At 50.4% G+C, this 26,282-nt stretch overlaps 1 protein-coding gene and 1 non-coding gene across 2 annotated transcripts; both read right to left on the reverse strand.

The window, feature by feature from the left end:
• Positions 1–1,644: 1,644 nt before the first annotated feature.
• Positions 1,645–25,500, reverse strand: Acp7 (acid phosphatase 7, tartrate resistant (putative)). The gene is made up of 12 exons (XM_036175970.1): positions 25,249–25,500; positions 12,895–13,095; positions 12,340–12,522; positions 11,004–11,127; positions 10,727–10,789; positions 10,529–10,643; positions 10,349–10,456; positions 10,217–10,274; positions 10,077–10,144; positions 9,925–9,996; positions 7,356–7,493; positions 1,645–2,300 (listed from the first exon to the last, which is right to left on the reverse strand). Exons 1-12 carry the CDS (start codon positions 25,367–25,369, stop codon positions 2,235–2,237), a joined length of 1,317 nt encoding a protein of 438 aa, XP_036031863.1. The 5' UTR covers positions 25,370–25,500; the 3' UTR covers positions 1,645–2,234.
• Trnak-cuu lies at positions 14,681–14,753 on the reverse strand. The gene has a single exon. It is a non-coding gene; the product is annotated as a tRNA-Lys (tRNA).
• Positions 25,501–26,282: the final 782 nt, after the last annotated feature.

A 26,282-nucleotide genomic window follows, 5' to 3' on the forward strand; every position in this document is an offset into this window, starting at 1 on the left:
ACAGAGGCCTTGCAGTCACCACACAGGAAGTGGCACAGCTAGGCTTGGCCCCTCGCGCTGCCTGGCTACAGGCCTTAGCCTCTGTGGTGTGGACTGCCCCTGCCAGACACATCCACAGCCAGGCCGAGAACATGCCCATTCCATGAGACCCTCAGTCCAGTCCACAGTGGTGTCCTGAGGTAGCTCGGCAGCTTTGTGTCTCCACAGCCTTGGCCCTTCACGACAGGCCCTCACTGGTCAGCATTCTCTGCTTATGTATCATTCGGGCTGGGTGACCTGGTTCTCGTCTGATTCATCGCTGTCCCCAACATGGCCAGCCGGGTCAGAGTGTGGCATGTGATATCTTTCCTAAGGCCTCTGTCGTGCTGGGCCACACCGGCCTGTCCTTCTTAGCATTGACAGTCCAATAGGAAACTGAGAGATGCCCATCCTAGGACAGCAATGACCTGGAATAGGCTGGGAAGAGGATGCCAAGGACCTCAGTCCACAAATGTAAACGAAAGGCACTGGTCACCATTGCAGAGTCCCGAGCCCGGGAAGGAGACAGACTCATGATTGAGGTAGACAGTGAAGGCATTGGGGACTGATGTAATTGTGGAGCCCAGAGACCTGGCCTCAAGGGGCCTCACCAGGGAGAGCTATGAGGAAGGGACAATCAGGACGAAACCTGAGGTAGAAAAGATGTCAACACCGGTGGTGGCGCACACCTTTAATCCCAGCACTCGGGAGATAGAGCTAGGCAGGATCTCTGTGAGTTCAAGGCCAGCCTGGGCTACAGAGTGAGTGCTGAGCCAGGCATGGTAGTGCACACCTAGAATTCTAGCATTTGAGATGTGGAGGCAGGAGGATCAGAAGTTCAAGATCATTTTCAGATACATAGGGAGTTGAGGGCCAGCCTGGACTGCATGAGGACCTGTCTAAAAGCACACTGGGGGTGCAGGGCTTTCAACCTGGAGGCACTTTAGAGAGTGAACTCAGAAAGCTCAGACAGTGAGTTCCTCACTCTTGCAAAGGGAGAGGTAAAATACTTGATGTGTTCTATGAGCCTTTGATGGAGTGACGGGCAACTGAGGCTAAGACCTGAAGAGACTGAAAAATGAACTGCTCAGCACAATGGAAGAATAGCTATGAGGTGAGCCACAGGGCAGGGATCTGCTGAGGTCAGCCTAGGCCATCCCACGCTCCAGCCAAAGTCCTCACTGTGGCTTACACAGTCCACGCAATCTGTCACTGCTCTGTCCTCCTCCCTCTCTCCCTCACTGTCGGGTGATAGCCACAGCAGCCTCCTCAGCCCAGGGGGTACTGATCTGCCTCAGGGCCTGTGCACTGGCTGCATCTCTGGGATGTCCTTCCTGCCTCCCCTGTGTCCCCTATCATCAGCGTTAGTCCAAATGTCGCCCCTCTCCCTGCCAGCGGACACTGTTCCTTCCCCCAGCCCAGCACCTATCCCGTGTAAGCTGTCTGTTATTTAAGTCCCTGCTTCCATGTGCGTCCTGCAGCTTTCCTGGCCTGTGAGAGATGCTCAGTAAATCTTGGCAGGATCTGTGAAAGGAGGAAGAAGAGGAGGAGGAGGAAGAGAGGAAGAAGAAGAGGAGGAGGAGAGAAAGAAGAGGAGGAGGAGGAGGGGGGGGAGGAGGGACATCAAGGGGAGAATATAGCAGATCTGTGTGCTCCTGAGTCTTGGCAGAAGTGCTTTGGGGGAGGCAACAGTGTTACCCTATCCTCTCTGCCTGGAGAAGACAGTACTGGCTGGGAAACTGAGGCACAAGTACATCATGGGTCAAGCCAGGGACCAGATGCAAGCGAAGACAGAACTAGTGTAACCCTGCTGGCGACTCCTTCATGAGGGCTGTGCCCACCTTGCTGATCCCAGCACAGGACACGCTCCAGGGGAGGGCAAGCAGAGAGACAGCCCAGTGGAAGTTTGAGTCCAGGGAGCCACGGGTGTAAGCCTCTTTATTCTGAGGCACATGGGTCCTCTGCCCTGTCAGAGCTATGTAGGAGGGTGGGGCTGTGTTGGCAAGGCAGCCCTGCTGGTACCCACATACCTTCCCTCCCTCTCCGAGCAGTCTGGGCTCCGACCTCTCCAGGAGGCAAGAGCTGTCTGGCCTTGCTCAAGGCTTCACCGACAGGCTTCTGGATGACGGGGGAGTGGGGTCCTGCCCTGACTCCCCACCCAGGCTAGGGTACTGCCTGGTCACAGCAGCAGTGTCTTCATGAGGGAAGCCCCAGTCTTAGTGGTACATCATCCGGCCAAGCAAAGGTCTAACTATCCAGAGGTCGTCCACAATCTTCCCGTCCTGTGAAGATCAGAAACAGGAAGCAGTGAGGAAGGGAAACCTGCAGGGCCCATGGGGCCAAATCCCACTGCCACCTCTAAGGCTGGATGACTTTAGATGACAGTTCCTACATCTCTCTGATTTGAAAAGTCAAGACGAAGCCAGGAGTGTGGTGTGGTACACACTGGTAATGCCAGCACTTGGGAGGCAGAGGCAGGAGGATCTGTCCCAGGTCAGCCTGGGCTGCGTAAGAACACACTGTTTTCGCCTCCCATTTGAGGCAGCAGTGATGTGCTATCTCTAAGGGATGGGCTGTTTGTTTGTTTATTTGTTTGTTTAATTGGTTTTGAGATAGGATTTCATGTAACATGTAACCAAGAATGACTTTGAATATCCCCTCCACTCCACTCTCTTAGGCACTGGACTTACAGGTATGAGCCACCATTGATGTGGTGCTGAGGATCAAACCTGGGACATCATGTTTGCTAAGCAATCTCTCTATGAATTGAGCCACATGCCTGGCGCATCTGGATGACGTCACCAGGAGCCTGTACTCCAGAGTATCCAGTGTCCATGCTGCCCTGAGCACGTCTCTTTGCTCAGCTGTCGTGTGATTTAGAAACAAGGGAACTCTAAGATAGATAGCTGCAGGGCCACTATGACACAAGAGACAAGGGGATCGGAGCCTGCACACAGTAAGTGCACTACTTGGTAAACGATGGTGCTGAAAATGTGCTCTGTGAGTCAGATTGTAGCTCTGCTGTCTGGAACTCTGTGACCCTGGAAAAGTGCTTTCCCTCTCTCAGGTTAGGTTCCTTCTTCTGTGGATGGAAGAATCCTGTCCCTGTGGGATTCACTGTGGAGGTAAAAAAAAAATATATACAAGACAGTCTAATCCCGTGCCCAGAACACAGCAGTGCCTACTAAACTCTAATTTTTACTTTATTTTGGTGTTTTGTTCTTTTCTTTTTGAGGCAATGGCTATGAAAGCCCACGCTGGTCTTGAACTTCTTAAATTCTGATCCTCCTGCCTCGAAAGTACACCACCACACCCGGCTCGTTGTGATCTTAAAACCACTGTGAGGATCTGGGGAGCAGTTGCTCAGTGGGTAAAGGTCTTGCCATAGAAGCATGAGGACCTGAGTTCAGATCCCAGCACCCATATAAAAACCAGGCATGGAACTAGACAGATGGCTCAGTGGTTAGTAACATTTGCTCCTTAATTGTGAGGACTGGATTTGGGGTCTCAGCATCCAGTAAAAGGGCCATTATCCTGTGTGTGCCTCTAATCCATTTCCAAGGAAATACAGGTGTTGCTGGTGGCCAGATTAGCTGAGGCTGGAGCCTCAGGTTCAGGGAGAGACCCTGCCTCAAGAGAATTGGAGAGCAATAGAGGAGTTCAACCGGGCATCCTCTTCTGGCCTCGATGTGCACACACTGTATGTGCACGCGCACAACTAGCTCAATGGGAAAAGAACATATTCTGTAAGCATGAGGACTCAAGTCCTGGCTGCGTATACCTATAACCTCATGGGTGGAGACAGGAGGCTCCTGGGAGCCTTCTGACAGACAAGGTTAGCTTCTATCCTGGGAGAGACCCTGTCTTAAGGCAGGAGGGCAGAGCTCAATACAGGCAGACACCCAAGGTCCTGCTTTGATCTCTGCACAGAATACACAGAGTAGTAGAATTAGGCTGGGGTGTGGCTCTGGGGTGAAGTCCTTACCTAGAATCCCCCAGTGACGGGCTGAGGTGTGGCTCAGTGGTGAGTTCCTGTCTCCCATGCACATAGGCCTTATCTTTAATTCCTAGCAACATCCGTGTACACACACACACACACACACACACACACACACACACACACACACACACACACAGGTAGTATAATCACAAATGCTGTATGTGGACAAGCAGTTGAAATAAGCCATCTCTGAATGGGCTACTGTGGAGATTTGTAGGGAAGAAAGGCAGGCTGTGGGGACCTGGGGGCAGTAAGGAGGGAGGGGTCCCTCAAGAAAAGAACAAGGCCGCCTTCAGGAGGGGTCCCTAGCTGGGGGTGAGTGTGTGGACAAGTCTTCGGTATCCTGTTTCTTCCCCTGACCAATCTGACTGCTAACTGCGGGACAGACAAGAGGGCTAAGCCTTGGCATCTGTCCTAGGGAGTGGTGAAACTGAACCTGGGACCTGGAAAACTGCACAATGGGGCTTTATCAGAGTTCCTGGGCCAGGGAGGGGTGCGACATCCTCTCTGAAAAAGGCCCCACCTGTCTAGGTCCCTTCGGAGCTCCCCTGCAGCCTGGACTGAAAACACCAGGCTGGCAGTGGCCAGAGCGCCAGCCACAGTCAGCTGCAGCCCAGGACCCTGGTCCAACCCCAGCCCTGCTCACTGTGGCCAGCTGTCCTGCCCTACCAATGGAGACACGACGCCCGGGCTGATGACAGGACCCAGTGAGTTCCAGGACACACTTAGAGTGGGGCCTGGTGGCTCACACCTGTAAACCCAGCACTAGGGAAGAGACAAGAAAACCACTAGTGCAGGGTCAGCCTGAGCTACACAGTGAATTCCAGGCCAACCTGGGCTACAGTGTAAGACTTTTCTCAAGCATACAAACATAGAAAACACAAGAACAGTTCAAACAAAACACTGAGCATTATTAAGCCAGCAGCCCTTATATACACTGCATTCTGCCTGTTGAATATGCACTTGTGTCCCCAAAACACCCTTCAAAGAAGTAGCACTACCATTACATCTTTGAAAATAAGGTCTATGAAGCCCAGGCTGGCCCTGAACTCAGTCCTCCTGTGTCCTTCCTGAATGCTGGGATCACAGGCACATGCTACCACACCCAGCCAGGGGGCTTCATCATTATCCCCATTTCCAGATCCTGGAGGGCTCCAAGGCAGACAGGAGCCATGACTTGTCTTGGGTCACACAAAGCTGCCTGGCCAAAAGTCAGGAAGCAAGTCCACACACACACACTAAAAGGAACAGACCTGGGGCTGGAGAGATGGCTCAGTAATAATGAACCCTTACCACTCTTACACAGGACCCAGGTTCGGTTCCTAGCAGCTATAACTGCCTGTAACTCTTCTCCAGGAAGTCTGATGCCCTCTATAACCTCCACAGGCATCTTCACCCATGCAGTGCATGTGTGTGCCCATGCACACACACATATACATAATAAAAAATAAAAGATATCTTTTAATATTTTTAAAGGCAGACTCAACAATACCAGCTTGTAACCCAGCACTGTGGGGAAGGGTATGGAGACTGGTAGCTCACAGAGTCTTATGTCCAGCTGCTCTAGCTAAAAACGGTAAGCTCTGATGTGGTTTGAAAGAAAATGGCCCTCATAGGCTCATAGGGAGAGGCACTATTAGGATTCATGGCCTTGCTGGAGTAGGTGTGGCCTTGCTGGAGGAAGCATGTCACTAGAGGATGGGCTTTGAGTTCTCAGATGCTCAAACCAGCCAGGTGTGACATTCTCTTCCTGCTGCCTGTGAATCAACATGTAGGACTCTCAGCTCCTTCTCCAGCACCATGTCTATCTGCATGCCACCATTACGATAATGGACTAAACCTCTGCTCTGTGAGCCAGCTCCAATTAAATGTTTTCTTTTATAAGAGTTGCTGTGGTCATGGTGTCCCTTCATAGCAATAAAACCTTAACTAAGGCATGCAAGTTCAGTGAAAGACCCCATGTCAAACAAGAAAAAGTTTGGGGCTAGAGGGATGGCTCAGTGGTTAAGAGCACTGACATCTTCCAAAGGACCTGGGTTCAATTCCCGGCACCCACATGGCAGCTCACAACTGTCTGTAACTCCAGTTCCAGGAGATCCAACACCCTTACACAGACACTCATATAGACAAACTACCAATGCAAATAAACCATAAAAAAATAAATAAACTGTAACTCCAGTTTCAGGGCATCTGATGCCCTCTTCTGGCCTTCTTGGGTACTGAAGCCAAGAGGTACACAGACATATACTCAGGCAAAGCACCCAAACACATAAAATAAAAACAATTAAAACTTATTTTAAAAAGACAGAGATATTGGAAGATGCTTAAGGCTGCCCTGTAGCTTCCACACATGCCTACATGACTGTCACTATTCTGGCCCACCACACATGCATCCTCCTCACTCCCATCAGCCACTCTACTTCAAAGTGACTAACCCTGTCTGACTTCCCACTGCCAGGTTGTTCTCGGCACTTTATGTGAACCAGAAGCTGTGGTCGACCCCATTTCACAGACATGAATACTGAAGACCACAGGGGTCAGAGAGGTTATTCACGGTCTCACAGCTGGTAGGAAGCGTGGCAGGATGTGAACCCAGGCTTCCAATTTCAGTGTACATTTTTTTTCTCTTTTGGGCTCATGGTCACCCTATGTAGCCCAACTGGCCTTGAAATCTAGGTCCTATTGCCTCAACTTCCCAACTGTTTATATTTTTTATTTCATTTTGTGTTTTATTGTTCTTTTCAGAGCTGAGGATTGAACCTAGGGCTTCTCACATGTTAAGCAGGGGCTCTACCACTGAGCCACATCCCAGCCCCTCACTGGGGGACTCTAGGCAGGGGCTCTACCACTGAGCCACACCCCAGCCCCTCACTGGGGGATTCTAGGCAGGGGCTCCACCACTGAGCCACACCCCAGCCCCTCACTGGGGGAATCTAGGCAGGGGCTCTACCACTGAGCCACACCCCAGCCCCTCACTGGGGGATTCTAGGCAGGGGCTCTACCACTGAGCCATGACCCCCTAATTCCTCTGTCTCAGTCTCTCAAGGGGTAGGATTATAGTCATGCCTCACCATACCCAGTGTATTGATTACTTTTTTTGTTTATTAGTTCTCTTGACAGGGTTTCTCTGTGTATCCCTGGCTGTCTTGGAACTTGCTTTGTAGACCAGGCTGGCCTTGAACTCAGAGATCTGCCTGCCTCTACCTCTCAAGTCCTGGGATAAAAGGAGTGTGCCATCATGACCAACTTGATTTACTTTTGAGCCCAAGGTTTTAACCACTCAGCTCCTGCATCCCCTGGGCCAGGCTGTGCAGTTTGTAACCCATGCCTGACAGACCTGGTCCTCAGACACCTGCTGGATGTGCATGTGGGTGCCATTAAGGATGTGCATTCTCGTGTACCCATACTCCTTCACACGCACGGCGCTCCAGGGTCTGGGTTTTATAACAAAGGGAGTCAGCAACTCTTCACAGCCCTGTGGAAGACAGACAGTCAGATAGTTTTGGACATAGGGTAGCAGGAAACACTTCAGGCCAGGACTCAGTGGCCTCCAAGAGCATGTCAGTTATGACTTGGCCACAAACCTTCAGTCCCAGCACTTGGGGGTTAAGACAGGAGGATCCCAAAGTCCAAGGCCAATTTGATCTACATAGTCAGGTCTAAACCAGCCTGGATTATAGAATGAGACCCTGTCTCAAAACTAAACTGGGGCCGGGCAGTGGTGGCGCACGCCTGTAATCCCAGCACTCGGGAGGCAGAGGCAGGCGGATCTCTGTGAGTTCGAGGCCAGCTTGGTCTGCAGAGTGAGTTCCAGGACAGTCAGGGCTACACAGAGAAATCCTGTCTTGAAAAACAAAACAAACAAACAATAAAATAAAATAAACTGGGAGCTGGTAAGGTGGCTTGGCAGATAAAGGCACTTGCCACCAAACCTAGCAACCTGAGTTTGGTCTCCAGAAGCCACATGGAAAGAACCACTCTAGCACGTTGTCTCTCACTTCCACATGCAACCTCTGCACCTCTACACGTACATACACACACACACACACACACACACACACACACACTAAATAAATAAATAAATAAATAAATAAATAAATAAATAAATAGAAACAATAACAAGAAAAAGACAAAAACAAATTAGCTGGGATGGGGTTGTAGCTCAGCTGAAAGAATGCTTGCCTAGCATGCACAGTGCTCTAAATTCAATCCCCAGCACAACACAAAACCTGGCATGTCGGTGTGTGCCTTGTAATCCCAGCACCTCAGAAGTGGAGAGAGAAGCATCTGAAATCCAAGGTCAGGGGCTGGAGAGGTTAAGAGGCTGCTCTTACAGAGGACCTGGGTTTTTGGTTCCTAGCACCCACATGGCAGCTCACAACCATCTGTAACTCCAGTTCTAGAGATATGACACCCTCTTTCGGTCTCCTCAGGCATTGCATGCACATGGTGTGCATACATACATGCAGGCAAAACACCCATACATGTAAAATAGGATAGTAAATGAATAAAATATTAATTTTTAAAAGTTCAAGGTCAATTTGAACTATATAATAACTAGATATCAAGTTTGAGACCAGCCTAGACTCTATGAGCTGGTCTCAAGATAAATTAGTGAATTAAAATAAAAACCAGGGCCAGGCCTGAGGCTAGCTTGGGCTACATGGAGAGACAGTGTCTTAGGAGAAAAAAAGCAAAGTTAATGAACCCCTAGATGCAGTTGTTTGTTCGTCTGTTTCTCGTGTTTATATGTCTCAGTCAGCTCACAGCTGCCTGACTGGGTGCTGGGAACTAAACTCTGGTCCTCTGTAAGAACAGCAGACACTCCTGGACAATATTTGATAATCATTTCTTTGTATATAGTCTTGTATTAGGTTAGAACCTTCTTATTTAGACAAAAGGGGGAGATGTAGTGGGTAGCCATTCCCCCAGCCTTGGCCTGGAAGTTCCAACCCCCCTTGAGGCTTCGGTAATGGTCACGCCCACAAGGCGGGGCTGAGAGGACACTGAAGACCCAGGATCAAGAGGAGAGGGCTCTCTTGGTTCCGGGACCCTGGACACAGGAGGTAGACCAAGCAGAGTTCTCCAGAGAACACCGCCGGACTGCACCATACCTTTGCCAGACCCTACAACCTATCCCTTCAATTGTAAGTTACCCCACAAAATAAATCTCCCTTTTAACTACGTGGAGTGGCCTTCATAATTTCACCAATAAACCACTGAGCCTCTCTCCAACCCATTGTCTTCTCAGGTCTCTTGTAAGTCCATGCTGGCCTCAAAGCTGCTGTGTAGCCAAGGATGACCCAAACTCCTGATCCTCCTGCTTCCACTTCTCATGTGCTAAGAGTACAGGCTGCCCCATGATGGCTGGCTTTGTTTTGTGCATTTGTTTGCTTATTATTATTATTATTATTATTATTATTATTATTATTATTATTTAAATTACATTTATTCAGCAAGTGTGTGTGTGTGTGTGTGTGTGTGTATGTGTGTGTGTGTGTGTGTGTGTGTTATATTCTCTTTCCACATGATGGACCCTGGGAATTGAACTCAGGTAATCAGGTTTGGCAGTGAGTACCATTACTCGCTCTGGTCCTGTTTTGTCTTTTGAGATACTGTAGCCCAGACTGGTCTGGAATTCACTATATATGCCTTGAACTCAGAGCAGTCCTCAGGCTTCCAGCCTCCGGAATGCCAGAGTTACAGGCTTGCACCACCACACAGGGATTTCAACCACTGTGCTTCACCTATCTGTGACCCGCTGTGTTTCCTATCCTAGCCTCCATGTTCCTGTCTGTCTGATGAACATACCATCAGCAGCACCTAGTCTCCCAGTTCAGAGCGCAGCGGCGGTCGCCATCATCACGTCTAAACGAGTCTAAACCAGTCCCTTCCCACCTGCTCACCGCAGATCCTGTGATGATGTGAACTGGGCCTCGGGGATTGGTATAGGGCTTTTCCAGGCTGCCATTAAACACCTGGAGGAAAGGACAAAGTGGGTGGTGGGTCACAGCTGGTCAGGCCCTGGGGAGGGTCCTGAGTCCTCCTTGGGCCTCACCTGGTAGTTGTAAATAGGCCATAGCCGTTCATAGGAGTGTTCATGAGCCCAGAACTCCAGATCCACACCTAAGGCGGAAACAGTGCCATCAGCCTCCTGGGTGGGGGGAGATGGGGTGGGGACTCCCCAGGATCACTCACCATATTTGTGGAAAAGGTCCTCTAGCCCAAACAGCTTGCCGTGGAGGCCTTTTCGGACCTGTTGGGATGAGCGGGAGGTGAGGAGGCCCGTCCTCCACCAAGTCTCACTGCCGCCCAGGGAAGGGGTCTCACCCTGCTTTCGTGCCTCGTGCAGTCATCCAGATCCGCATTGGAACAGTACATGGGCCGATGACCCATCGTGATGATCCATGGCCGCGCCACCCGATTCTTATTGGCTTTCTAGAGGACAAAGACCAGAGTGAGGGGCAGCGATAGGGCCTGAGAGGCCGGAGGGGCTGCACTCGGGCCTACCTGAAGGTCGTTCTCCAGCCAACGGAACTGCCTCTCCACCAGGTGGCGGCCATAGTGGAGAAAGAAATACACCTCAGTGGAGAACGAGATGATATGGGCAGGACCCAGGTCCCAGCTACAGGGGTCAAAAGGCAAGGGTCAGGGATGGGAAGTCTGCATGACCCATCCCTCAGGGGGTCAGTCCCACCCTCCGTTTACCTGTACCACAAGCCTTCATTGTCCCCTGGCATACTAAAGCGGGCCTTGTAGTTGGAGAAATTGCTGGGGGGGAAGAAATTATAAAGAGCAAGGGGTAAGGACCTGGATTCAACAGCCTCTAACCCTAGCTCTCGACTTTGAGGCCAGAGTATGGTTCCCAGCCCACCCTCAATCTCTTCTTTTTCTACCACAGATGAGGCACTTGAGCGAGACCCTAACAAGGACACAGGCGTCGCTGATCTGGCTTTTGCCCACCGCTGCAGCCTGCCACACTCACTAGCGCTGTTCATGGTTCCCAGGACATGTCATGTATGGCACACTGGCTGCCACAGGTTCAATGAGCCGCATGAATCTGTCCCCAACGCGAGCATTGTCCTGGTCCATGTTGTAGGCGAAGTCTCCTGAGGGTAGCAGGGAATGGGAGAGAGTGGGGCCCAGGTCTTGATCCCTACCTCAGACCTTCTCAAATATGAGCTGACACAGCAGCCCAGCTCTCTGTCTGGTTTGCTCCCATAACACAGGTGGGTCTGGTTTGATGCTGATTTTACCAAGCAAACTGTTTCTTTATTATTGCTAGAGATTGACCACAGGATCTTCTGGACGCTAGGCAAGTGCTCTACAGCCCCAGCCCCTCACTGGGGGATTCTAGGCAGGGGCTCTACCACTGAGCCACACCCCAGCCCCTCACTGGGGGATTCTAGGCAGGGGCTCCACCACTGAGTCACACCCCAGCCCCTCACTGGGGGATTCTAGGCAGGGGCTCTACCACTGAGTCACACCCCAACCCCTCACTGGGGGATTATAGGCAGGGACTCTATCACTGAGTCACACCCCAGCCCCTCACTGGGGGATTCTAGGCAGGGGCTCTACCACTGAGCCACACCCCCAGCCCATCACTGGGAGATTCTAGGCAGGGGCTCTACCACTGAGCCACACCCCAGCCCTTGTTTTTTTTTTTTTTTGTTTTTGTTTTGTTTTGTTGGTTTTTCAAGACAGGGTTTCTCGGGGTTGGGGATTTAGCTCAGTGGTAGAGCGCTTGCCTAGCAAGTGCAAAGCCCTGGGTTCGGTCCTCAGCTCTGACAAGGGAAAAAGAGAAAAAAAAAAAAAAAAAAGACAGGGTTTCTCTGTAGCTTTGGATCCTGTCCTGGACTACTAGCTCTGTAGACCAGGCTGGCCTCGAACTCACAGAGATCCAGGCGTGCACCACCACCGCCCGGCCAGCCCTTCTTTTTTTTTAAACAAAGATCTCACTTAAACTGTTCAGGATGGATTTGAATTCTGGGCAACCCTCCTGCCTCAGCGTCTCCACTGCTGGGATTACAGACATGTGCTACTGTGGCCAGCCATTTTAATTTATAATAACATTTCTGTGTATTCTGAATGAGCCTAATAACAATAAGAACAAAAAATAGGAAATCAGTGCTGGAATTATAGGGTCCAGAGCTGAGATCTTAACCTCAGACCTCATATATCTGGGGTCAGCTTCAGCTCCCACCCTCAGCCCCCCAACCACGTTCCTTCAGAGCCACCCCTTCCCACCCAGCCCAGCCCAGAACTGGACTTATGGGCACCCGGTCTGCCAGCCTCCAGGCGCACCCTCGCCGGTGCCTCACCCACATGGAGCACCGCGTCAAACATGCCCTGCTGGGTGTCCCTCCGCAGCCTGGGCAGGGCCTTCGGGTTGTCAGCCCCCATGTCCCCAAACACAGCCAGGCGGGGGCTCCAGTGGACCCCGTTCTTCAAGGCCCTGAAGCGAAACCGTCGGCTCCAGCCTTGAGAGCTGCCACAACGGTAAACTGAAGGGAAAAAAAAACAGGCCTCTGTCAGCTGGGGAGGCAGGGACCAGGACCTTCCAACAGGCCCCTCACGCGGCTGGAGAGGGAGGAAAGCATCTAAACTCATCATCATCATCATCATCATCATCATCACTATTATTATCAGCAACAACATCTCAGGTAGCCCAGGTTAGTCTCCAACTATCTATGTAGCCCAGGATGACCTGGAATTTCGGATCTTCCTGCCTCCTTCCAAGTGCTAAGATGACAGGCCTGTGTTGTCACACCTAATCTCGTCTCCCGGGGTCTCACATCTGGCAGGTGAGCTGCCAGCCCAGCTTCAGTGGCAGGGCTGGAACATACCTCCCCCTTGCCCACTGCCAACCCTCTCACCATACTGGGCCCCGGGCACCAGCTTCCGCAGCGTCACGCGGTGCATGTACAGCTTGCGTCGTAGAAATCCCCCATCCACGAAGGTGCTGGCGGTGCCGTGGGCACGGAATGGGAGGGGCCCAGACAGCTGCATGCCAAACTGGACCTCGGACCGGGCTGGAGCCCACGTGGTCCAGGTCACTGTCATGGAGCCTGGCTCACCTGGGGAGAGAGGAATCAGACCAGGGCCTGGGAAAGGCTATCAAGCAGGAAGTGGCGGGGGTGGGGGCAGAAGTGGGGGGTAGGGTTTGGGAGGGTTGGGGTGGGGAGTGGGAGGGGGCGGCACTTAGCAGCAACTGTTCAGTTCCCGCCCTCTGCTATTTCCAAGCTGGGCTTCCCTTAAGAGTGGCTTCACCTCCCTGAGCCTCAGTTTCCCCATATGTGAAACGGAATAGGGCTATCTACACTTCAAGGTTGTGAGGAAGCATAGATGCATACAAACACAATAGCAAGCTGCATACTGGGTTACAGGTCCTGGAATTCAATCAACTGTGGGTTAAAAATACTCTGGAGAGAAAAGGGTGGTCAAAACGGCTCAATCTTTGTGACCTGAGTTCCAGTCCCAAGACCCACATGGCTTTTAAAAGTTGTCCTCAGAGCTAGGCAGTTTTTAACCCTAAGAGAGGAAGACATATTTCTGTGGGTTGATGCCAGCCTGGTCTACATAGTGAACTACAAGCCATCCAGGGCTACATACTAAGACTTTGTCTTAAACAAAACAAAACAAAACAAAAAACCGGAAAAAAACAGGTCTTTGACCTCCACATGTGTGTTGTGGCACGGGTGTGCCTACCCCCCACATGAACAAAATAATAAATGAATTTATAAAAATATTTGGGGAGGGTGGAGAGATTGCTCAGTGGTTAGAGTACTGGTTGCTCTTCCAAAGGACCTGGGTTCAATTCCCAGCACCCACAAGGCAGCACACAGTGTCTGTAACTCCAGTTGCCAGGATCTGATGTCCTCTTCTGGTCTCGGATGGCACCTGACCTGAAATGATTCACAGATATACATGCAGCCACAGCACCCATACACATAAAATAATAAAAATAAACTTTTGGGAGAGGGGCTGGGATGTGGCTCAGTGTGTAGAGTGCCTGCCCAGTGAGCACAAAGCCCTGGTTCCCATCCTCAGCATCATATAGCCAGCATCCGGTGACTGAGGCAGGAGGATTGGAATTTCTTGGCCAGCCTGGACTACATAACAAATTCTGAGCTAACCTAAGTTTTATAGCAAGGCTCTGTTAAAAAAAATTCAAACATGGAGGAGGGAGGAACACACCAGCCCTGCTCTTCCCTAAGGATCTGTGTTCTGCTTTGTGTAGCTCATGCTCCTGTAAATAACCATTCACCCATGCTCTGTAAGCAACCATGAGGAAACTCACAGGGTCAGACACACACACACACACACACACACACACACACACACACACACACACGTAGTGGATAGCCATCCCAGCATTGGCCTGGAAGTTCCAACCCCCATTGAGGCTTCGGTAATGGTCACGCCCACAAGGCAGGGCGGAGGAGGAAGCGGAAGACCAAGGATCGGGAAGAGGGCTCCTGCTTGGTTCCCGGACCCTGGACGCTGGAGGTAGACCGAGCAGAGTTCTCCAGAGAACACCACCAGACTACGCTATACCTTTGCCAGACCCTGCAACCTACCCCTTCATTTGTAAGTTAGCCCACAAAATAAACCTCCCTTTTAACTATGTGGAGTGGCCTTAATAATTTCACCAATATCTGGCGCCCAACGTGGGGCATGAACCCACGACCTTGAGATTAAGAGTCTCATGCTCTACCGACTGAGCTAGCTGGGCTATGTATATCGCTCTGTGTAAATAAAGTTCTGATTGGCCAGTGGCCAGGCAGGAAGTATAGGCGGGACAAGAGAGAAGAGAATTCTGGGAAGTAGAGGTTGGAGAGAGACACCGCCTACCGCCGCCATGAAAAGCAACATGTAAAGACACTGGTAAGCCACAAGCCATGTGGCAAAGTATAGACTAACAGAAATGGGTTAATTTAAGATAGAAGAAGCAGATAACCAGAAGCCTGCCACAGCCAAACAGTTTGTAAACAATGTAAGTTTCTGTGTGCTTTCTTGGTTGGGTCTGAGCGACTGTGGGACTGGCGGGTAAGAGAGATTTGTCCTGACTGGGCCAGGCAGGAAAACTCTAACTACACACACACACACACACACACACACACACACACACACACACACGACTGGAGAGTAGGAAGACTAGTTGGAAGAGGAAGGGGACAGTAGAGGCGGGGGACAGAACAAGTGAGGGTAAGGGGTAGGTGAATGTGACCCAAATACATTATATACACATACAAAAATGTATGCATTACAACATCATATACACGTACAAAAATGTATACAATACAAACATCATATACATGTACAAAAATGGGCATGTGGTGGCACTCAGGAGGCAGAGGCCAGTGGATCTCTGTGAGTTCAAGGCCAGCCTGGTCTATGATTGAGTTTCAGGATAGCCAGGGCTACAGAGAAACCCTGTCTTGAAAAACCAAAATAAATAAAGAGAAAATGTCGTTATGAGGCTTCTGATGTGTGATTCATATAAACTAATTAAAATCAAGACAAAACAAACAAGAAACATTGTGACACAGTAGTTACTTTCGAGTACACCGTGCTAAGCACTGAGTCATAGAGAGGTGACCTGCAGGGTGCTGGAGCTTCTGTGCAAACACTGTGGCCCTATGCCTTTGTTTGTAGGTGACTGGTTTGGCATCCTGAGAATGCCTGGCAGACATCTTTAGTGAACAGGAGGACAACCTCAGGCAAAGAACTCATAACAATGAGGTTCACAGGCTGAGTCAATGTCCCTATTCTTCATCACTGTATGCCAGCCTGCAGCTGACATCGCACACTCACAATATCACTAGAGAGCTCCAGACAGGTATCTGGAGGCAGCTAAGTAATAAAGGACAGGGAGGGGGCACAGGCAGCTACAGGGCAGGTGGAAGCTGTGATAGTCACCCTGTCTGCGGGAGGGACAGGCTCTCATACTGTATCCCAGGTTAGCTCGGAACTTGTTATGTAGCCCAGAACAGCCTTGCACCTGCAGTAATCCTCCTGCCTCAGCTGGGACAATAGGAGTGAGTCACCATGCCTGTCCATAGAACAAATCTGTACACAGTGGCTTACCACCCACCCCTGGTCCCAGCCCCAGCCCCAGAGCTGAGGACCAAACCCAGGGCCTTGCACTTGCTAGGCAAGCATTCTGCTACTGAGCTAAATCCCCAACCCCACAGTGGCTTTTTATATCCCATGTCAGGTTCTTTAATGATGGCCTCTCTCCCCTCTCTCTCCCCTCTCTCTCCCCTCTCTCTCCCCCTCTCCCCTCTCCCCTCTCCCCTCTCTCTCTCTCCCCCCTCTCGCTCTCTCCCTCTCTCCTCTCTCTCTCTCTCTCCCCTCCCCCCTCTCCCCTCTCCCCTCCCCCCTCTCTCCTTTTTTGATGTGATCTATTGTGGACCTCCCTTCCTTCCCTTTACAACTCAAACACAGATATATTAAAGAAAAATGAAAGAACTCCCAAGGCTAACAGGGGCTCCGGAAGAGGAATGTGCACTTCAGACTCTCAAATCAAACAACCAAATCAAGGCTTTAAAAATACCACATGGAGCTGGGCAGTGGTGGCACACCTGTAACCCCAGCACTCGGGAGACAGAAGCAGGCGGATCTCTGTGAGTTCGAGGCCAGCCTGGTCTACAGAGCGAGGTCCAGGAAAGGCGCAAAACTACAGAGAGAAACCCTGTCTCCAAAAAAAAAAAAAAGAAGAAGAAGAAGAAGAAGAAGAAGAAAAATAAATAAATGAAGTGGAGGGCCAGTGAGATGGCTTAGCTGGTCAGAACACTGGCTGTGATGCCCTAAAGACTTGAGTTCAAGCCCAGGAACCCATAGTGGAAGGACAGAAATCAGCACTTACACGTTGTTTAATGATCTCCACACAATGTGTATATCCCCCTTCATACACAAGCAAGCAATAAACAAGATGGAGCCTGGGGTGGTGAGGACACCTGTAATTCCATGAGTTCAAAGCCAGCCAAGGCCACATAGTGAGTTCTAGGCCAGCTCTCTCTAAACAAGTACAACCACAGTAAGTAAAAACACCAAGTGCTACTATAACATTAAGGTCATAGATTCTTCTGCCAGTCATTTGAAAGCGCAGGTCAACTTAGCAGGTCATGGTGGAGCACACCTGTAAGCCCATCCACTTGGGAAGCTGAGGCAGGAGGATCAGGAGTTTGAGATCAGCCTGGACTACCTAGTTAGCGTCAGAGACAAATCATAGAGTTAGCCGCCCTAAAATTCAGGATATAGAGCTATGAAAGCCGCTGCTCACTTGTACAAAGGGGATACAGAAAGGACATGCCAGGAACTGAAAAGATGGACATGTGGGGGTGGGGTGAGGGAGGGCAATGGGATTAGCATAACAGTGGGAGCAGGCACTTCTCCAGGTGATCTTTTTATACCAGCCTACCTTCCCGGATCACAGTATGTTTATGCACCCTCTCCTCTTCTCTCTCTCCGTCTCTCTGTCTCTGTCTGTCTGTCTCTCTCTGTCACACACACACACACACACACACACACACACACACACACACACACCTAAAATTAAAAGAACCTGATGGCTCAGTGGTTAAGAGCACCGGCTGCTCTTGCAGAGGACCAGGGTTCAGTTTCTAGCGCCCACATAATGGCTCACAACTATCAGTGAGCTGATTTCAGGGGATCCAGCACCCTTTTCTGGCCTCCAAGAGCACTGTATGCATATGGTACACATACAGACAAACAGGCACGCACACATGCACGTGCTCATAAATACAGTAAAACTTAAAAGAACATTAAAATCAGCCAGATGTGGAGGGAAAGTATAGCACGGGGCTACATTGCAAAGTGAATGCTATCAACACACTGAAGGAAGGAGGGAGAAAGTCGTGTGGAAAGCAGCGTCCTAAAGGATTGGTGAAGCTAATGATAAAACAGACCACATCAGCACAGTCACCAGGTCAATGACGCCTCTAATGCAGAAGAAGGAATTTTCTTTTAGGTACGGGGGCACAGAACTTGAGACATACAAAGCAAATGTCCCCCTCTGACTCACATTTTCAGCACACCCCCACTCCCAAGCACAGTGCAGACAAATTCCAAGAGACCAAATCTGGGGCTCTGTGAAAAGCAATACGAAACGATGGTGATAGATTTTCACCCAGAGAATGAAAAAAAAAATATCCACAAGTCTGGCATGGAAAGAAATCATTGAATAAATAGATGAGTGAAGTAAGCAGGAGGGAGAAACAGTTCTTCCTAACACTGAAATTTCAATTAGATGGAAACGAACAGCTGGGATCATGGCTCTGTGGTCAAACACCTGTCTAGAATCCCCCAGTGAGGGGCTGGGGTGTGGCTCAGTGGTAGAGCCCCTGCCTAGAATCCCCCAGTGAGGGGCTGGGGTGTGACTCAGTGGTAGAGCCCCTGCCTAGAATCCCCCAGTGAGGGGCTGGGGTGTGGCTCAGTGGTAGAGCCCCTGCCTAGAATCCCCCAGTGAGGGGCTGGGGTGTGGCTCAGTGGTAGAGCCCCTGCCTAGAATCCCCCAGTGAGGGGCTGGGGTGTGGCTCAGTGGTAGAGCCCCTGCCTAGAATCCCCCAGTAAGGGCTGGGGTGTGGCTCAGTGGTAGAGCACCTGCCTAGAATCCCCCAGTAAGGGGCTGGGGTGTGGCTCAGTGGTACAGCCCCTGCCTAGAATCCCCCAGTGAGGGGCTGGGGTGTGGCTCAGTGGTAGAGCCCCTGCCTAGAATCCCCCAGTAAGGGCTGGGGTGTGGCTCAGTGGTACAGCCCCTGCCTAGAATCCCCCAGGGAGGGGCTGGGGGTGTAGCTTAGTGGTAGAGCCCCTGCCTAGAATCCCCCAGTGAGGGGCTGGGGATGTGGCTCTGTGGTGGAGCCCCTGCCTAGAATCCCCCAGTGAGGGGCAGGGGTGTGGCTTAGTGGTAGAGCCTCTGCCTAGAATCCCCCAGTGAGGGGCTGGGGTGTGGCTCAGTGGTAGAGCCCCTGCCTAGAATCCCCCAGTGAGGGGCTGGGGTGTGGCTCAGTGGTAGAGCATCTGCCTAGAATCCCCCAGTGAAGGGCTGGGGTGTGGCTCAGTGGTAGAGCCCCTGCCTAGAATCCCCCAGTGAAGGGCTGGGGTGTGGCTCAGTGGTAGAGCCCCTGCCTAGAATTCCCCAGTGAGGGGCTGGGGTGTGACTCAGTGGTAGAGCCCCTGCCTAGAATCCCCCAGTAAGGGCTGGGGTGTGGCTCAGTGGTACAGCCCCTGCCTAGAATCCCCCAGTGAGGGGCTGGGGTGTGACTCAGTGGTAGAGCCCCTGCCTAGAATCCCCCAGTAAGGGCTGGGGTGTGGCTCAGTGGTACAGCCCCTGCCTAGAATCCCCCAGGGAGGGGCTGGGGGTGTAGCTTAGTGGTAGAGCCCCTGCCTAGAATCCCCCAGTGAGGGGCTGGGGATGTGGCTCTGTGGTGGAGCCCCTGCCTAGAATCCCCCAGTGAGGGGCAGGGGTGTGGCTTAGTGGTAGAGCCTCTGCCTAGAATCCCCCAGTGAGGGGCTGGGGTGTGACTCAGTGGTAGAGCCCCTGCCTAGAATCCCCCAGTGAGGGGCTGGGGTGTGGCTCAGTGGTAGAGCATCTGCCTAGAATCCCCCAGTGAGGGGCTGGGGTGTGGCTCAGTGGTAGAGCCCCTGCCTAGAATCCCCCAGTGAGGGGCTGGGGTGTGGCTCAGTGGTAGAGGCCCTGCCTAGAATCCCCCAGTGAGGGACTGGGGTGTGGCTCAACAGTACAGCCATTGCCTAGCATGTGGGAGAATGGGATTCATCTGTGTTCATACAAATGAACATTTTTTACAAACGTATATATGGAAAGAAGGAAAAAGAAAATTAAAAAGCCCCAATTAGGCACACACAATACTAAGAATTACTGCAGCTGGGAGCCACTGACGGATGCTAAAACAAACCAGTGGGTGAAAATTTGTGGAGAAACAGGACCTGCATCTTCTTGAGCAATCTCTCCCCAAGCTATTCATTAGCTACAAAGGAAAGAATAAAGGCTTTACAGCGGATAGACCCAGCAGGCATCTGCTTAAGGAGCCAATAAATCAGGGTCAGCAGCAGCAGCCGGGGCAGTCATAAGGCCTCTATCTATACCACAGACCCCCCAGTGCAGAGAGGAACACAAAGTCACAGCTACAATCTTCTCGCCCCAAATACAACCTTAGTGCTAACCTTCAAACAATAGCAAAGAGATTAAAATAACTGACCAGTTCTCAGTGGGGGTACACACCCCTGCAATTGTAGCAGTCAGGAAACTGAGGCAGGAGGATTTCCCCTTTGAGGCCAGCCTGGGCTATTGATCCAGACACAGCACAGCAGGAGACAAAAGCGGCGCCTTCCCTAAACCCAAGGTGAGATCCTGTAATAAAATTAGTGGTGACCTTAGGGACGTTTGATCGAGGTCTGTGGTTAAACTAGAATCTGCCAGTGTCCATCCTGCCTTTGTTTAGTTTGACTCTGCTTTGGTTTGTTATGGTTAGAGTCTTAGAGTCTTACTCAGTACCCCTGGGTGTCCTGGAACTCACAATGTCGCCGTGCCTGGCTTTCCTTGTTTTTACACGAGTTTCATTGCAGTCTAGACAGATCTCATGCCTCTGAGTTCAGCATTCCTCTCGCCTCAGCCTCCCAAGTAGCTGGGATTGCAATTTTTTTTTCAGATTGATTTTGTGTGTATCAGTGTTTAGCTGCGAGTATGTCTGTGTTCCATATGCATGCTTGATACCCATGCAGGTCAGAAGAATGCACTGGATCCCCTGGACCTGGAGTTACAGATGTTTGTGCACTACCCTGTGGGTGTTGAGAACTGAACCCAGGTCCTCTGAAAGAATAGCCAGTGCTCTTAACCACTGAACCATCCATTCCTTCAGCCCCTCAAATTTTAATTTTTAATAATCCTACCACTGTTTCACAAGATGTTATCTCTCTTGGCTAATAGAGAATTCAAGGCAAGTCTGAACTGCACAATACCCTATCCACAAACCAACTACAATAAAAAGATGTCAGAGACCTGGAGAGATGGCTCATTGGTTAAGAGCATTGGCTGCTCTTCCAGAAGACCTGGGTTCAGTTCCCAGCACCCACATGTTGGCTCACAAGATGCCTTCTTCTGGCCTACACCTGCGCAGGTACACACATGGTGCACAGACACACGTGGGCAAAACAATATACACATAAAAGCCCAGCACCTTGTGGGGCAGAGGCAGGTGGATTTCTATGAGTTAAAGGACAGCCTGACCTACATAGTGACTTGAAGACCAGCCAGGGCTTATAGAGAGACTGTCTCAAAACAACATCAACAACTAACTAAATAACTAAATAACTAACTGACCAAATAAATAAATAAATAAATAAATAAGGAATCCAAAGTACAATATGCCCAATTTGGGGGGGGGGGGGGGAACTAACCTGAAAAAAAAAATAAAAAATAAAATAAAAGTTTTAAATAAGGATAGTGGACTCTATTAATATTAACATTATTCCAGGTTGTGTGACCTACAGCCAGACTCTACCTCAGTGGGTCTCCATTTAGTATAATTGTTATTATTATTATTGTCATTTTGTTTTAGAGACAGACTCTCACTGTGCACCCCTGGCTGTCCTGGAACTCACTCTGCCTCCTGAGTGCTGAGTTTAAATAGTATTATTTTTGAGACAAGGCCCAGGCTGCTCTTGAACTCACTACCCTCCTGCCTCTTCCTTCAGAATACTGAGATTGCAGACATGTGCAACCAGGTCCAGGTAGATTTACCACCTCAGGAATTCCTCTATAAGTCTCAAATGACTTCAAATTTAAAAGCTTTAAGTTTTGTTTCATTGTTTTTTTGCTTTTCAAGACGGAGTTTCTCTGCTTAGCTTTGTGATGTTCCTGGAACTCACTCTGTAGACCAGACTGGCCTAAACTCTGAGATCCGCCTGCCTCTGCCTCCTGAGTACTGGGATTAAAGGCGTGCGCCACCACCGCCTGGCAAAGCTTTAAATTTTTGACAAAAAAAAAAAAAGAAAGAAAGAAAGAAGGAAGGAAGGGAGGAAGGAAGGAAGAGAGAGAGAAAGAAAGAAGAAAGGAAGAAAGGAAGGAAGGAAGAAAGAAAGAAAGAAAGAAAGAAAGAAAGAAAGAAAGAATGCATCCTATGTTACATTTGGGGGTAGTTCCAAAGGAAAGGAGCCACAGTTATCCCCAGCTGCGTCGAGTTCTTGCCCCCTGCTTCTGCCCCTCTGTGTGAGGTTGAACATCCTCACAGCAGCCAGAGCGGTGGATCCAGACAGACTGAACCAGAAGTAAATCCAGGAGAACCCCACATCTACTCAGCCTGACGTTAAAGAGATTTAAGGACTGTTGAGCTAGCCCAGTGGGTAAAGGCACCTGCCGCCAAGCTGACAACCCAACCAAGCCATGGGTCCTCTTACCCCCACCTGTGTACACACAGCAACAAATCCAGGAGGTTTAAAAAGAGATTTGAAACCATTCAGCCAGTAATATTCTCTTCACCCACCTCCACACATGCATCATTGCACAGGCATACACATACACACACTCAGCAATAAAAAAAAATTTTAAATTACATCATTTAAAAATATGGGCTGGTGGGATGGTTCAGTGGGCAAAGGGGCCTGCCACCAAGCCTGATAATTGGATCTCCAGGACTGACTCTTACGAGTTGTCCTCTGACTGCTACCCCCATTTATTAAGAGATAAATAAATAAAACATAATGTTTAAAACAAAACAAAACAAAAAACAAAGGTAAAACAGCCGGGCGGTGGTGGCGCATGCCTTTAATCCCAGCACTCGGGAGGCAGAGGCAGGCGGATCTCTGTGAGTTCGAGGCCAGCCTGGTCTACAAAGTGAGTTCCGGGAAAGGCTCCAAAGCTACACAGAGAAACCCTGTCTCGAAAAACCACAACCAAAAAAAAAAAAAAAAAAAGTTAAAACAATAGCATCCTTCATTAACTCTCTTCTTTGGTAAATATAGTTCTCATTCAATAAAAATAGCATTTACACAGGAGGTATTTGTTACTATTTTCTTCCTTTTGGAGTTTTGTGTTTGGCAGTGTTGGGGATGAATCCCAATCAGTGGGGAGAGGGAGAGAGAGAGAGAGAGAGAGAGGGAGGGAGGGAGGAGAGGGAGAGAGAGAGATCACTGTTTCTCTCATATGCAGAATCCAGTGTGTGTGTGTGTGTGTGTGTGTGTGTGTGTGTGTGTGTGTGTGTGTGTGATTTTAATCCACGAGGGAGAGGAAGCAGTCTAAAAGGGAGACGGTGAGAGAGGATGATGGGGATGAGGAAGGACAAACAGCCCATGTTCTTTCTCATACAAAGACTCCAAATCTGACCAATTACATACCCACGTGTGTATGCCCATATGAGAGCAGATGGGAGATTATTTGAGGAGAAAGAGGACAGTGAGAGAGAGGAAAGAGAGACGGAAGGGAGAAGAAAAGGGGAGGGTGCCATGATATAAGCTATGAAAATGGGTAGAGGTGCTTGCTGCCAAGCCTGGTGACCTGAGTTCAATTCTGGGACTCCCAAGGTGGAAGGAGAGAGCCCACTCCTGAGAGTTGTCCTCTCACACACACACACACACACACACACACACACACACACACACACACAGCAGGGACACACATATGCACATCCATACACACAAAGTAAATAAACACATGTAGTAAAAAAAAAAAAAATCCTAATGAAAATGTCCTGAAACCACTATCTTTTTTTTTTTTTTTTTTTTTTTTTTTAATCAAAACAAAGCAACACACATGTAAGGAAACCGTTGCATGAACCGGTCCGTTCCCTAAGGTTGGCAGTCACTTCTGGTGGTATAACTCCACTCTAATACAAAATGGGGTAAGAGAGGGTCTCTGTTCTACTCAGAGCTCAGTCATATGACTGCACAGAAAACAACTGGCAACCCATAACTCCCACCACCAGGTCACCTCCTGTCTCCCCACTGGCCCTCAGTGCCCAAGTGTGCCTTAGCAGCTAAGTGACAGATCTGGGATTTGAACCCAGGCAGTTTGCACACAGAGGGGCCAGAGTCTCCAAGCCCTGTCCCATGTGCCCCATACCTCTTTTTTGTTTTGTTTTGTTTTGAGACAGGGCCTCACATAGCCCAGGCTAGCCTGGAACTCACTATATAGTTAAGGCTGGCTTTGAACAGATCCACCTGCCTTTACCTCTCAAGTGCTGGGAATAGAGGGGAGAGCTAGTACATCCAATAGATAGATTTTTTTTTTTTTGAGGCAGGGTCTATGAAGCCCAGGCTGGCTTCAGATTTGCTCTTTAGCCAAAGCTGGCCTCAAATACCTGTCTCTAGTGCCTCACCTCCTGAGTGTTGGGTTTAGAGTAACCTCTCCAGCTCCCATCACCTCTTGATAACAGATCTCCCCCAGCCTGGAGCAGTGGTCTGTGCCTGAAATCCCAATATTTGGGAGGCTGAGGCAGAAGGATTGATCAAGTACAGATCAAGACCCTGTCTTAATAAACCAGATTAAAACAAAAACAAAGACAAAAACATTCTGGGGGTAGCTCAGTTTGGTAGCGTGCTTGTTCAGCATGCACAAGGCCCTGAGTTCAACCCCTAAGACCTAGTCTCCAAAAGAAAAGAGAGAGAGAGAGAGAAAGAAAGAAAGAAAGAAGGAAGGAAGGAAGGAAGGAAGGAGAGAGAAGAAAAAAGCATGGCACCATGGCTCACCCCTTCAATCCCAGGTCCTGAGAGCCTAAGACAGAAAGAAGGCACAGGGATACTTTCAGGCTAGCCTGGGCTACAAGTCTGAGAAACCGTCTCAAAAGAATAAAACAAACACTTGAGAAGAAGAGGCAGGAATTTTAGGAACACAAGGCCAGCCTGGGCAGCTAGGAGGGATGGAGAAAGAGGGGAGCCAGGGAGATCTAGTTCCCCTTCATTCATTTACTGGTTTCTTCCACAATTGACTTCTGAACTCAGTGACAACATGCCAGTTCCTGCGGTAAGACAGTGAGGCAGTGAGCAAGGACAATCCTCCAGAACGGCTTCATCCTTCCCGACACAGTGGGACACAGGCCTGCTGAAATCCCATTTCACAGAGGCAGATCACTGAGGCTCAGAAGTACAAATCACTAGCCTGGGTTTCTACAGAGATTCCTGAGCCCTTCACCACCAGAGAACACCAGGGCTGAAGGAGAGGTAGAATGAGGTTGAGAGTCAGGGGCACTTACCTGGGTAGGACAGATGGACTTGCTCTGGGGTAACACGAGGATACTCCAGGGATCCCTGGACTGCCAGGGAGAAAAGGAGGAGCAGGCAGTAGCAGAGCCAGCGCCCAAAACAGGGGCTCATGGTAGGGGGCTGGTGGGGGCAGAGTAAAACGCAGGGATGCGATCAGGTTCCGTTGGTGGGTCCCACAGAGGATGGAGAATGGAGAGATGCCAGGCAGGGCCGTCTGCGTCTGTCCGTCGGTCAGGGTGTCCGCGGGGGAGGGAGACTGAACGACTGAAACGTCTCTGAGGGGAGTGGTGAAGCAGATGCTGGTGAGAGAGAATAATTAATGAGGTCTCCAACCTCGCTGCTGAGCACTTTGCATAGATTAGTACCGGGAGGTCCCGCAGCATTCCTGGGAGGTGGTGGCCACAGTCATCACCAGCCCTGTCACATATAGGAAACTGAGCAACCAGGTGACTCAGTGGCACGGCTAGGATGAGATGCAGTTGGGTTTTGAACCCTTCCGGCCCAGGCTCCTGCTTCTGGGAGGGGCTTGGGCAGGGGGCTGGGTGGCTGAGGGCGGGATGCCTTTGAGGGCTCCGTCCTCAGCGTCCCACCTGGCTAATTGTAGCAGTCCCAGCTTCAGGGGATGACAACTCCATCCCCACGATCTCAGCCTTCCTTAGCAATCTCTTCCCCGAATTCTTTGCATCCATCATCGGATTTCACTTTATTCTTCAGGACCCGATAGCTCCCACTCTCCTCCCAGACTGCTCTTTAGCCCCACCTGCCTGGAGCGACCTCGTCTCTTTCCTCTCTCCAGCATCCAATCCTGTCTTCAGGCCCACTCCTCCCCGGCTCCATCCTCACCCTAGCTGCCTCCCAGCCCTGAACCGTCAAGTGCCTGAAGCCCGTTTTCTCCCCAGTTCTCTGGCCGACTGAGGTTCTGAGGTTCTGTCCCCCTGCCCTGGGGACCTGGGCGGGTGCATCGGGTCTGGAGGAACCATCCGCCGAAGGCCGGGAGCTGGGGCGTGGGGGCGCAATCGGGGAG

The sequence above is a fragment of the Onychomys torridus genome, chromosome 1, assembly GCF_903995425.1.
Source record: "Onychomys torridus chromosome 1, mOncTor1.1, whole genome shotgun sequence".
Lineage (NCBI taxonomy): Eukaryota > Metazoa > Chordata > Mammalia > Rodentia > Cricetidae > Onychomys > Onychomys torridus.

Excerpts from the sequence above, each read along its gene's own strand:
- Acp7 (XM_036175970.1), bottom strand. The coding sequence starts at position 25,369 with ATGAGCCCCTGTTTTGGGCGCTGGCTCTGCTACTGCCTGCTCCTCCTT. Across the intron at positions 10,275-10,348 it reads GCACGAGGCACGAAAGCAGG|GTCCGAAAAGGCCTCCACGG; the intron begins GTGAGACCCCTT and ends TCATCCCAACAG. Across the intron at positions 10,145-10,216 it reads GGACCTTTTCCACAAATATG|GTGTGGATCTGGAGTTCTGG; the intron begins GTGAGTGATCCT and ends TTTCCGCCTTAG.